Raw genomic sequence first — 13,531 nt, 5'->3', positions numbered from 1 at the left:
CGCTTGCAAAGCGAGTGCTCTAAACCACTGAGCTGCAGGGCTCCAACAAGGTTGATTTGACAAATAAAACCAATTGCATCCGGCAGTGTTATTGCACTACCAGGAGCTTAACCTGGAGAGTTACCAAACGCAAACCATCCCCAAGGATGCCTTTGACACAAGACACACAGTGGGGTACCAACAGTGCCAGTGGGGTTCGCAGGGTGTTCTGGGATGTGTAGTCCACTCGCCCGTCGCTCCCCTGCAGGTCGTTTGTTTTGTGTTTAACAGGACAGCAACTCCCAGAGTGCACCACGCACGCCCCCCCCCCCCCGCTCCCTCCCTCCCCACGTGTCCCCCCAGTCAATCTAACGCTCTGATTGGCTCGTGCCGCCCGGCCGGCCGGCCGGCGCAGGTGCCCATCTGACGCGCGGTGCGCGAACGAGTTAGGTTGCGCTGGAGGTGGCGACGGTGAAGTTGGGTTGCACGCACTTAGCAACGGGCGTCGTGGCGAGAGGAGGAGGAGGAGGAAAGAGAGAGAGACAGAGAGAGGAGAACAGGGAGAGAGATAAAGAGGAGGATAGAGAGAGTGTGAGAGAGATTAAAGAGGAGGACAGACAGAGAGAGAGGGAGAGAGAGAGAGAGCCGCACATACACACACACACACACACACAGGTCTGTGAGCCCCAGTGGTTAGCGGTTGACTGGCGCAGTTGCCCGGGAGAACAATGCACGCGAGCTCCAGCGCCCTGAGGACCCTCATAAAAGGGGGGAAGGTGGTGAACGACGACTGCACGCAGGAGGCCGACGTCTACATCGAGAACGGGGTCATCCAGCAGGTGGGCCGCGAGCTGATGATCCCCGGCGGGGCCAAAGTCATCGACGCCACCGGCAAACTGGTCATGCCCGGGGGCATCGACACCAGCACCCACTTCCAGGAGACCTTCATGAACGTGACCTCGGTGGACGATTACTACCAGGGCACCAAGGTAAGCCGCCAGCACCAGCACCGCCAGCAGCAGCAGCAGCAACAACAACAACAAGATTGCATTTACAGAGCGCCTTTCACGTCGGGAGGACGTCCCAAGGCGCTGGACGGTTGGTTCGGGACCCGAGCATTTGGGGGAGGGGGGGGGGGAATGGTCGAGGGGAGGGGAGGGAGGAGGGGGTAGAGAGTGGAGCGGGGGAGCTGAAGGCACGGTCAAAGAGCAACACAGCACCAGCAACGACAACGACAACGACGACAACATGCCGGGTCATGGCGTGTCGGGTCCGCCGGCCCCGGGGGACGGTCGTTGTGTTGCGTGGTCTTGTCCACAGATGGCAGAGCCTCGCCAGGGGCGAGCCCGGCCGGCGGGAGCTTCCGCAAACCGGGAATGAGGAGGGAGAGAGGGAGGGAGGGAGTGTGGGTGGGGTGTGGGGGGAAGGGGGGAATGGTTCTGGTGTTGGCTTCAGAGCATTCTACTTTTAACACCCTTTTTTTTCCCCCCCTAACCCTAACCCCCGGCTGCTCAGCTATCTTACTGACTGCATTGGCTGCTCGGCTGGAGCCCTGGCAAAGGTGTTCTGGCGGCTAACGCTGGCGGAGGCTGCACTTGATGCAATAATGTGGGGAAAAAGTAGTTGGGGGCGGCAGTGCAGAGCAATCGAGAGGCTGAGCTTCTGCTTGCTAAACGCACCAACCTTTTGCCCGCAGTTCCAGATGGTAGACATTTCATATGATGGACACATGATAAATGGAGGAATAGCAACAACAATAATAATCCTTGCATTATTATTATTTGCATTTGATTTTGCACCTTTTTATGTTATTGAGATGTCTCAAAGCGCTTCAGCAGAATATATTGTAAGGAGGATCGAGTGTATATTTTGCGGACGAAACGCGGCAGCCAATTGCGCACAGCAGTGACCCACAAATAGTGTGAATTTTTTCACAGGTGGCCTTGACTTATTTATGAGTGAAGGTTGCAAATAGGTTATGGTTACCTCATGAGTGGAGGAATCATATTGCACGACTGGCATGGTCTATTTCAGTTGGTCAGAAGGGGAGGAATATGAAATTTAATGTTTTTGAAGCCCAAGAAAATCCTTCATTTAATAGACCACTTAAAAAAAATTGTTAACTGGTAGCACTGACATTGGAAAAATGAAGGCATTCACCAACAAGCTAAGCTGTATGGCATTGAGCTTAATCCATTAGTGGGTGGGGTGGGGGAGTCGATTAATAAGGCTGGAATGATCATTTTTCTAATGTCCTTTCTTCACTGGGAATGCAATGATTGATAGTTAGGTTTCTGGTTTCTCTTTGAGCACCAGCAGTTGTGACCCACTACCTTGATGATAAGTGAAACATAGCCTTCTGGCGTGCAAACCATTTTACTGGAAAGAAGATCAGTTTAAAATGTTATCAGTACAAAGTTCACATCATGATAAAGTCGGAATGATTTAATACCATCTATTCTGACACGTGCATGTTCTGTGCACATGACAAAGGAGCTTCTGGAGAATGTTTTAGCCAGAATCTTCAGTCTGGGTCTTGAATTTGAGAAGACAAAACCAATAGTAGAAGTGTGTGTGTTGGGGAAGGGGGAACCCTAATGATTTTGAGTAAAAATAGAACTGATAAAATATAAACCAGGATCGAAGCGTGAAGCTGTAATGACATCAAGTTTTTTTTCAAAAAGGAATTTTAATATGCCAAGTCATCTGTTTTTGCGTGCTAATTTGAATATAAATAAAATCTATAAATGCTAATAATTCTAACGGTGAACTTTGCCACAAAGTCCTCCTGTCCTGGTCTATCAAAGACCAATTTTGTGATCAACAAAGAAGGATTCTTTCTGTGGAATGAAACAGCTGTGTTTGTATTTCATAGCCGACTGATATATTTGCTGTTTCTTCCCTTAACCGCCCCTCCGATTGCGTAATCCTGCTATACACTGTTTTTGTTTAACTTCTTTCTCACTCCAAAAATGGTGTTTGAGTGTTAAAAAGCCAGATATTCAGCTCTCAAATATTATCATCTGAATATAATTGTATTATGCCAGGCAGCTGAGCTGTCGCCTCAAAGCAACATGTTCCCTGAAAGCTGACTTTTTTTCCTTTCTTCCACCCTCAAACCATATCTGGTGAGTTTGAGTGTCCAGCAGCCAGATACTCTGCTCTCAGATGTCATCATCTGGATGTGAATACCATACAATCTGTTAAGAGCGAGTTGGAAAATGTATGGTTTAAATAACCCCAAACATATTATGTGGTTGGGGAATTGCTTTTAAAATTTTATATTTTGACATGCATAAACATTGAAAATTGCTCAGCCGTTTATTTTTTTGAATTCTGGGAGAGTATTAGATAAAACTATAAAGATAGAGAAGATAATGTAAACTGTTTAAACAATTATCAAAAAATAATTTGTAATGGTTTGGTATGGAGGTGATTCAGGATAATCTTGCCATTCTCCATCCAAAATGCACAAAGGTGATTTGCCCAAGGTATCTTGCCATTGCTGATCTGAATGCAGCCACCAAGAGATGTCTAGTGCAGACTGGGTTTATAGATCCTCTGATCTTTGACTGTTTCCCCATCTTGCTTTCTCTTCCCCCACCCCCACCTTACCCCGACAGCTTGATTCAAGGTAAGGAACTTCCTATCTGAGAAGCTTGGGGTCAAATCCTGGAACTCCTTGATAGACAGCAAATTCTATAAAGTTGATTTTTAAAAGAGAAGAATTTGGACTTATGTCTTCTGAATTTACCTTTGGTGTTATTTTTGACTTTTTAACCCTGCTTCATTTGATTGAAATGTGCGCATTGAAATAAAAAGGGTTCTTCCTTTTCATAGTATGTGATGTAGTACTTAATGATTGTCAATTTGTCTTAACCTAGTGACACTTCGTTCAAAATTAATGTTCCTCTTCTGCTGCAGAATAATTAGCAGCAGCCCCCTGGATGAAGTGCTTTTGTTTCAGTGTCTGTAAAATGGCTACCAGATTTGACATCAAATATCCAGCTGCTGCTGGAATGTCTAGCATGTTGTCTTTCTCGGTAGAACCCACAGACTGTAGAAAGTACAGTATTAAAATAGCAGAATCAATCAATACATTGAAATTGTATCCGTTCTGGCATCTCAAAAGGCTGTTTTTTAACAAAAGGGAATTGGTATTGGTGAGGGTCGTTGGCTGACTTGAGAGGGATAGAAATCCACCAGCTGTTCTTTTTTTGTCACATCATCATGGCTGAGTAACTCAGGGCAGGGTCTGTGCTAACTCAACCATGAAAATCTTTCAGCCGAATACTGCATTTACATTTCAAAGTATGTAGGATTGAGATGGGGATGATTTATGATTTCTTAAGTGTTACTGGTTCTGGTATTGATTGAGCTCAAAACTGATATTAAAGTTATAGATCCATATATAAAATGTTTTATGGTCTGTAGCCTGGATAAAATATTAATGTGGCCTGGACAAAATATTAAGGTTAACATTGAAAGATCCTGTTTTTATATCAATATACATTGTATATGAAGCAGTATTGTGAAGTTTATAATGTCACTACAGTATTTGTTTATGATTAAACATTATTGTCTTTCCTCCCCCCCATATGGTTTATACTGATCACAGCTGTGCTAATGTTAAGGAAGCACTATTACAGGTTCCCACAGGGGAAAGGAGCAGTGTTCTCATCAACCTGCTTTTGACCATTTTAAAAGAGTTACTGTCAAGAGTTCTGGGAATAGTTTACCTCGCCATTGTTGTGTCCACAGCAGACGTGTAGCTTCTTGAGAGATGTGAAGGGCAAAGTAATTACAGAACAATATAAAACTTTGAAAGAATTGCTGCCAACCTTTTATTTGTGTGTATGTGTTTCACATTTGACTACATGTCAGTTCTGGCTGCTGACTTTTTGACAGGTGATGACAGCCATACTTAAAAACGCATAATATGAAATGTGGCAAGGAGGTTGCTTTTTGCCTTTACAATTGCCATTTCAATACCATCGTTGCTCACCTATTTAAAGCACCTAATTAATTATCAAAGTGTAACGTATGACTATGGCTATGCACCAGGTATTTTAATTGTAAAATGAAGACTATCTGTACCTTCAACATGTCATGGGGTAGACAGCCTACACATCACTGTTTTATAGCGTTAACCAGTGATACTATTTTGTGATGAATAAACAAGTAATTTCAGAAGTTGTATATAAAATCAGTACAATATTTTGACTCCTAAATTTTATAGCGGGTTCTAAATTGCAGTTTTCTTAAACAGTCTTTCTTAATAATAATTTTAATGGGGATTTCTTTGGGTAACCAGAAGCCTGGCATGTTGACTTGTAGCAACTAAGCTTGAATGTGATTTACTTTAGGCTGACATTCAGTTGTGTGAAGGGTTTTCACACGTTCTCCTGATGTAAAAGGCACTATACAAATGCAAATTGTTGTTGATTTCCGACATGACGACTTTCCTACGTGAAGGGCATTATACAAGTGTAATTTGTTGTTGTTGATATTCTTCCTGAATGTTATAATTTAGAAACCAGTGCTGTGGTTCAGTAATCCTCTTAAGATCTTTGTTGTAGTTCTGCAGCAGCATGACCCCCCACCCCCCTCCCATTATCTGCTTTCAGTTCACAGTATATGCCTGACAGAGGTAGCCAATGGTAAATAATATTTTACATTCTTGAAACATTTGCTGCCCTGTCAACTGAATAGCTAAAGTGGTTGAGTTAATTTAGGTGACAAAATGATCTCATTGAAAGTGTTTCACTGTGAAGAGCATCTGTGAACAACTGTGGGAAAAAATCAATTCATGCCTTTGCAGTATGAATTCGACCAATAACTCCTGGGACAGAGTTATGGTCCTGGTCCTAGGACATGTATTATCTAGTTTAATATCTGGCATACACTGGTAATTGCCAAATACAGAGTGCATTATGTCTTTGGTGAAGCATGGAATATATTACTAACCATCTATTATTGTGTCTTACAAATTTTATACCAATAAAACTGAAACGGTACAAAGCTCAGCAGTTATTATGATATAATATACATAGCATATAATACACATAGCATAAATAAATGGGTTAATATGATACACAGTACATATTGTGTATCAGATTAACCCATTTTTGCTATCATCCAAACTATTCTAATCCTGATCTAAAATCTTCTATAATTCAAAGCTTTACAGCAAACTCTGCTTCAACATTAACAGTGGGAAGGAGAACATTTACGAGGCTGAGCGTATTTCACAAAAAAAATTGGTGAATTTGGTGCCCTACGATGTTGGGAATAGAATATGTTTATGCTGGTCACCCAATATAGCATCAACAACCTGAAGTCAGGTTTGGTACAGCTGGAAGCAGAGTAAGTGTCCTGTCCTTGGCCTGGCAACATGCTTTATCCCAGCTGTTGAGGAACATGTATACTGTTTCCTTCATTATTTAGTCTCTTATCGTTGCTTTATACTATAGATTTATAGATTATGTACGGATTAGGAAGAATTTGCTCAACCTCATTTTATTGTTGAGCTCTGATTACCACTAAACAAAATACACATTACCCCAGCATTCTTAGCTGAATTGTGTCTGATCTTAGAAGTGAACAGTTAGTGCGCCAACTCCAGTGATGTCCGGTTGTCTTATTCATGATCCGATGAAGCTTAGCTCTTGTTTAGAATGTGTCATTGGAGGCATTACACCTTTGTAACTCGTTCTTAGATATTCGGCATTGATGACACACAACCTGCTCTTCAGTTTCTGCCTTTGCTTGATTTATCCTTATTTATATCCCAGTTCACTATGGGAAAGCAGATGGCCTCATTTTGCTTCTCCATAATAGCAGTGTATGAATGCGTTGGTTAGGTCACAGGTGCAAATGCTGTTTGCTGGTGCATCGCACAATGGATGGGAGCTCCAATGTGTTGTGTTTTGTTAACAAAGAATTCTTAAGTTCTCTGTCTCAAAGAAATTGAAGGTGCACCGCCACCATTTAAATAGATATTTGTTCCAGCTATTCTGCAAGCACAGGTTCTAGCTATTCTAGTGCCTAGGTGGTTATTGTTTTGTAATAGAAAAAAGACTTCTGTAAAAGAAAAGGTGCCAATATGTATTTAGTAAACCGTAAGACACTATTTTGGATTTACTCGCTAATCAATTGTGTTAATCAAAAATGGCAGGCCTTGGAAGGTTGGAAAGTGTTTGTGCATATGCTCTCTGGTCCAGTTTGGTATAACAATTTACATTTATGTAACACCTTGCACATCAAGAGGACATTTCAAAGCATTTTATGCAACGCTACCTGGAAACATGAAACCTAAACCGAGGTAGTCTGATCTGGAATAGTAGTTTTAGATAGTATGTTTGCTTTTCATCTGCAGATTTTTTTTGAAGTGTAGCATTGTTAATGCAGTCAGTGCGCGACCTGTTGTACTGTTGTAGTGTTTCCAACATTCAGTTAATATTTGTGATCTGCACTGTAACTAATTCCACTGTGTTGTCTCCATAGCAACTCTCCCACCAGTGATCCAGCAGTTTATAGTGCATTGCATTAAAATAAGTGCGTGTGAGATCTTCTTGCATCTAGGGTGACTGCATCACTGAGTTTGGAAAGATTCGCTAGGTACTGAAGGCTATTCTAATGGAGCACAACCCTAGCAACACTTCAGGGGATGAGGGGAGAAATATTGCAACGGGTGGGGCATTTATTTTATGAACAGCAGATATTTTGAAATTATTTGAACTCTGAATAGCTTGATACGTCTATATTTTACCCAACAACATTTCTTGAAAGATTTTTAATTTATCCTTTGCTTCATGTTTGACTTAAATCCAAAATAACGGTCCATTGCCAGATCTGGTTGGACAGCACCAAGACCTACCGCTCCGCCCTCGCCGCAGCCCCGCCCTCGCCACAGCCCCGCTCCGCCCTCAGCTAAATCCTCCTTCTACTCCAAGATTATCCTGGAAACCAAGGACAACCCCAGGCTCCTCTTCTTCTCCACAAACCAACTCCCCCATCCACCTTCCCGTGCCTCGCAACTCATCCCCTCACATTTGGAATTGGAGGAGAGGTTGGATTTCCTTGATTCCAAAATCAAGGAGATCTGCCCTGCTGCCTCTGCCCTTTCTATTGCTACCCCCTCCCACTCCAGCTCCCACTTCCCTCATTTCCCAAATGAAGCTCACCACCTGCTCCCTTGACCCCCATCTCTACCCATTTCCTTACCTACCAGCTCTACCACCTTGCCTCCTTCTACATCATCAACCTCTCTCTATGCATCATACCCACCCCCTTAAAAACAACCCCCACCCTCAAAAAAACTCTTTGTTCTCCAACTACCCTCCCATCTTCAATCTTCCTTTTCTCTCCTAAGTCCTTGAATGAGTCGTTGCTTCCCAGCTTTGTTCTTTCTTCTCCCGGCACTCCCTCTATGAACCCTCCAATCTGGCTTCTAAGCTGCCCACAGCACAGAGACGACCCTGGTCAAAGTTATAGATAATAATCTGTCCATCTGTGACTAAGGCTCTCTCTGTCGCCTCATCCTTCAGTGATGCAGAAACAGTGAGCCTGATGCCGAGCCAGGAGGAGGGGGAAAGGTGACTAGTCCCAGTCATGGATGCACTCGCCATCTCACAGAGCCAGTACGGAACCTCGGTGTTCTGTTTGATGCTCAACTATCCTTTGAACCACACATCCATGCCATGACCCTTTCTACCTTCCCCACTTCCGCAATGTTGTCTGCCTCTGCCACTGCTTTTGCCGTCAGGCTGCGGAGATCTTTATTTACGCATTCATCACGTCCAGTCTTATCTATGTTAACTTCCATCTTATCGGCCTGCCCAGCTCTTCCTTCCACAAACTGCAATTTATTCAGAACTCTGAAGCACGTGTCATCGCCCATATAAAGCTCCGTGGACCTCGCTTGGCTCCACTGGCTCCCCATCCCTCAGAGGATTGAGTTTAAAGTCCTCGTCCTCGCTTTCAAAGCCCTCCCCCTACTCTCCACCCCTCTTGATTCCAACCCCTAGCTCGGTTGCAAATCCTTAATAGCCCAGTACTTTGGGACATCCTTTCAATGTGAAAGGTGCTATATAATTGTAATGTTGTTGATGTTCCAATGATAATAACCACATTGGAGTTTCCCACAATAGTGAATATCTTATTCAAAGAGCAGATTAGATTATATCTTGAGTGTCATCAATGGTTCTCTGAAAAGACAGTTTCCTTCCACCCTTACCCCTGGGATTTGAATTCTGAAATTCAACATACTTGTCCTGTCACCACTATTTGTAAATACAGTAAACTGATAACTAGAGGGAATATGTCTCAGTGATGAGTGGTAGTTAGGTACTTGTATTTGTATGTATAAATACATGAAGAAATGTGACCAGGATATTGATAGCACGATGACTTAAGAAGTAGTGACAAGTTAAGCCAGGGTCAAGTAGTTTAGTGGTTAGCGAGAGGACTTGAGTTTGATTCCCGGGCAGGGCGAAATGGTGGGCAAGTTTCCTTAATCCACACGCCTTACCAAACAGTAAGTAAGAAACCAGTTGTTGATCAATTGGTGGATCGCTTTTCCTGGGATAATAATAAATAATAATAATATCTGTGCGCAAGTAGCTGCAGCGTTTCGCCCACAAAATATAGTCAATTCATTTTACAGTATATTCTGTGAAGTGCTTTGAGATGTGTCTTGAAGATGTGATAAGGTGCTATATCAAACGCAAGGATTATTATTATAAATTATCAGGAGTTTACTGTACTTCACTGCACTTGAAGACTCTCTTTGATGTGCTTTGAGATGTTTTGAAATAATTTTTTTTTCTTGCTGGTTGTTCAGGTCTCTGCTGAAGACCTTTCTTTTCGACCGCGCCTTCCTCCCCTCCCCCTGGCTCAGTCCCAGGAACCGTTACTGTGAAGCGCTCTGAGACGCCGTCCGGTGTGGAGGGCGCTATATAACTCCAAGTTGTTGTTGTTTTGAAATAATAAACATTACTTCAAATTCAAAAATTATCATTAATGTCCCATCTTGAAGATTTTTTTTCTATCAGGCAGAATTATTTTGTTGTAGTAATAATAATAATCCTTACATTTGATAAAGTGCTTTCACATCATCGAGACATCTCAAAGCGCTTCACAGGTTATACTATAAAGTGGATTGACTGTGTATTTTGTGAGCGAAATGTACATCATTGAATATTTTATATTTAAGGCGAACACTAGTATTATATCTGGAACCCATTTTACATTAAATGGTCTGTTGTAATGTGTGCCTGTTTAAGTATTAATGGTTAAGCTAAATAGTCAATATGATTGACTGATGTTTTGAAGGGTGACCCCATTTCATTCCGACTGCTGTTTTGTTGAATATGCACAGTGCTGAGGATCAGGGAGCTGTTCGTTATATAGTGCTGAAATTTGTTAGACCACATTAACTGAAAGCAGACACAGACTGCAGCTGAGCACTTGCGCCACTCTCCTGGGATATGGTTTGAGCTAGCAGGAAGTTTAGTAAAATTTTAAATGAGATTGTAATTTAAAATTAGATGGTGTGGACTGTAGTCCAACTACACTGCTTCATTACTAATGATTGTGAAAAGTAGTGCTATTTCTTGCAATATTACTAGATATGTTTGATCTTTAAGGAAAATATTGTAAAAAAAAGTGAAATAAATTATATAACCCGTAGAGATTTAAAATAATCTAACCATTTATGGACTGTATCACAGTCCTAGTTCTTGGATATTTCTGAAAAACAGCAGAAAATACTCTTTATTTGTATCAAAATCTGGCACTAATTGGAATGCATTGTAAATGTATATTGATGGCTTGTGGAATAGATAGTAAGATCTTGTGCCTTGTGCTCTTCTGGTTTTGTCTGGGATAAGTGAAAAGATAGAGGTGACATTGAAAATGCACTCAGTGTTTGTTAAATAATAGCATATTGCCCGTATTGCCTCTGTAAACCAAAACAACAGGCATTGCCGTGGTGCAACTGGGTGTATAGGGATGTTTTAATGCATTAAGATGTTTCACTTTATGTGAAAACCCTCAAGTCTAGTTAATCTCCATGTCAAAGTCATATCTATTATTGCACATTTTGTTGTGTTGAATATTGAACAACCTGAACTGAAAAAAGCCCACTGTAAGAATATCTGTTCTACAGACTTCAGGTGCAGCATATAAATAGAATTTAATAAATTGTTTTCTTAATCAAGGACCATTCAATGAAAATAAGTTTGTTTTTATTTTTCAAAATGTAGGATTTATGGCAATAGATATTAATACTTAATATTTGAAGAATCAAGGTTGTCTTGTTATCTCAGACATCCTTTTGATGCAATGACAATATGTGGCACTCCAATCATGGAAACATTCTTCATTATGTTGGTAACAAAACTCATTCAAATTAGCTAGATTAAGATTGTTCCTTGGCGCAGCATGAATGTACTTGCTCTAATCACACATACTGTGAACTGGGTTTAAACATTCAGTTTCATGTAGATTATAAATTTGTGCTCTTTGTGCTTAAAAGCATCTGACATCACTACTGCTAATATCCATCAATCCTACAATGAGGTTTTTGTTGTCATTGGACACTAAGAAATTGCTATTTATATTAGGTTTAGCAATATTTATTTGGCAATCTAAATGTCTTAATTTCAAAATGGTAACACTGGTGGTATTTTTTGGATAAGTCTGGTGTTAATCATTTTCATTTGAACTTGGGCCCAAGAATGTATTTTTCCCCAAACAGCTTTAAAGGCTAGCTGGTTTCTTGATGAAATGAGCTTTTTGTTGGTTTTGTGTGTGCTGATAGTAGTGGTGAGATGCCAGTTGAGTTACCACAACATCACTGTGGCTGCTCACTCTTCTAGCTCTCAGGTTAGATTTATATAAACTAAGTAAATTAGAAAGGAGGATTTGTGATATGAGACAGAATGCCCTCCACACTCTTATCAACTAAATTGAAAGTGCACATTTCTCTAACATCATGTAAGGATTATAACAGTTTCCAGTGTGCAGTACAGTAAGCACTGGCTAGCATAGGAATTTGTTTTCTTTTAAAGATTTTTGTATTTTGATTTTTGTCTTCCCAGAACGAATAATACACATTCTTGACAGTTTTTTTTTTAAAAAAAGCACAACTTATTGTTGAGTATTACAAATGCCAGCCTTAAACAGAACAAGGTTATCAGTATTTTTTTCTGCAAAATGGCTACTCGCGAAGACAAAGAAGCGAGCGGAGATTTCAATACACTCTTGTCGTTGTGTATACAAAAGACTTAGTTACTGGCTGATCTCTGTACTTCAATCATTCATGAAACAATGCATTAATTAGTGCATTACATAGTCTAGTTTCTTTCAATGTTTCCTCTAAATAAAGATAGAATTGTGCAAGCAAAATGAGTAAGATTGCAAATCTTACATTGCATTCAATTGGGTAGAATGTAAACACGACACACAAATAATGAACTATCATGTTAAAAGAAATCACCTATACCCTAGATGTTCTACCCTGGTTAAGGTTATGATAATTCAAAATGCAAGAATTGGCTCATGACCAATAATAATAATGCTTGCATTTGATATAGTACTTTATCACGTCTTTGAGACGTCTCAAAGCACTTCACAGAATGTACGGTAAAGTGAATAGACTGTTATTTTGTGGATAAAACTATAGTGAAATTAACCACGCAACTTGCTCCCTTTGTGAAATTTATGGTGCAATAGAATATCAGCTAATTTCCATTTTGTATGACATGTCAGGCAGCCTGTCTTGCCCATATTTTACCCCTCTCGCTCCTCCCCACCACGCAACCCCCGCCCCCACCCAACCATCGTAATTCCCTCGCAAGCTTTCTGCAATTCAGCCATATGTCTACAGGATCTTCTCACTGTGTCAAAGGGATAAAAATTGCCAATTCAAGATTCTGAATTTATCAAGCAAGACAAACAATATCTTAATAAAGAATTTATTGCCAATTAACAAATGTCCTCTCTCTGCCCATTTTGACAGAATGAGTCCAGACCTGCCAATGTAACACATCACAATAGTTTATTTTTACCTTAACAGCTTTTTCTTAGATTAACACTTCCAAAGTGTAGACAGAAAGCCTTTAGCATTCTCTATTTGTGCTGCTGTTAATGTTGAGTTCAGACACTAAATAGAGCGGTGCAGCTTTGATCTTTTATCTTATTGGCTGTCTGATGCTGGAGAAATGAAAAAAGAGGCTGCAATTTCTGCATTGCCAGAATTCCGTTAACATTTTTAATAAATGGGTCTTTATGCAGAGGAAAAATTGAACCAGATATGTGATAAATTGAAATAATGAATACAATATACATTTAGATAGTGCTTTTCACAATGAGAGGACATCTTGAAGTACTTTGGATTGCTGGCTGGGTACCAGAAATCTGGATGGGAGATGAAATTACTGGGGAGGGAGAAATGACTGAAAATGTGGCCAAAGAGGTACACCTGAGATGGACATTGAACAGGATGAGGGAAGGAATGAATTGAAGAGTCTCCTGGATCGAGTTGGAG

The 13,531-nt window shown here is 40.9% G+C and overlaps 1 protein-coding gene across 1 annotated transcript in view; it reads left to right on the top strand.

Annotated features, from left to right (window-relative positions):
• Nucleotides 1-618: 618 nt before the first annotated feature.
• The window catches only part of dpysl5b (dihydropyrimidinase like 5b), a 41,848-nt gene continuing 28,935 nt past the window's right edge, over nucleotides 619-13,531 (top strand). The window contains exon 1 of the mRNA XM_007900433.2: nucleotides 619-968. Within this exon, the coding sequence (XP_007898624.2) occupies nucleotides 708-968 (261 nt within the window). The 5' untranslated portion in view covers nucleotides 619-707. The remainder of the gene's footprint in view (nucleotides 969-13,531) is intronic.

The sequence above is a fragment of the Callorhinchus milii genome, unplaced genomic scaffold (genome assembly GCF_018977255.1).
Source record: "Callorhinchus milii isolate IMCB2004 unplaced genomic scaffold, IMCB_Cmil_1.0 Scaffold3, whole genome shotgun sequence".
Classification (NCBI taxonomy): Eukaryota; Metazoa; Chordata; class Chondrichthyes; order Chimaeriformes; family Callorhinchidae; genus Callorhinchus; species Callorhinchus milii.
The sequence above is the reverse complement of the archived record's forward strand: the minus strand, read 5'-3'. Positions and strand labels throughout refer to the sequence as shown.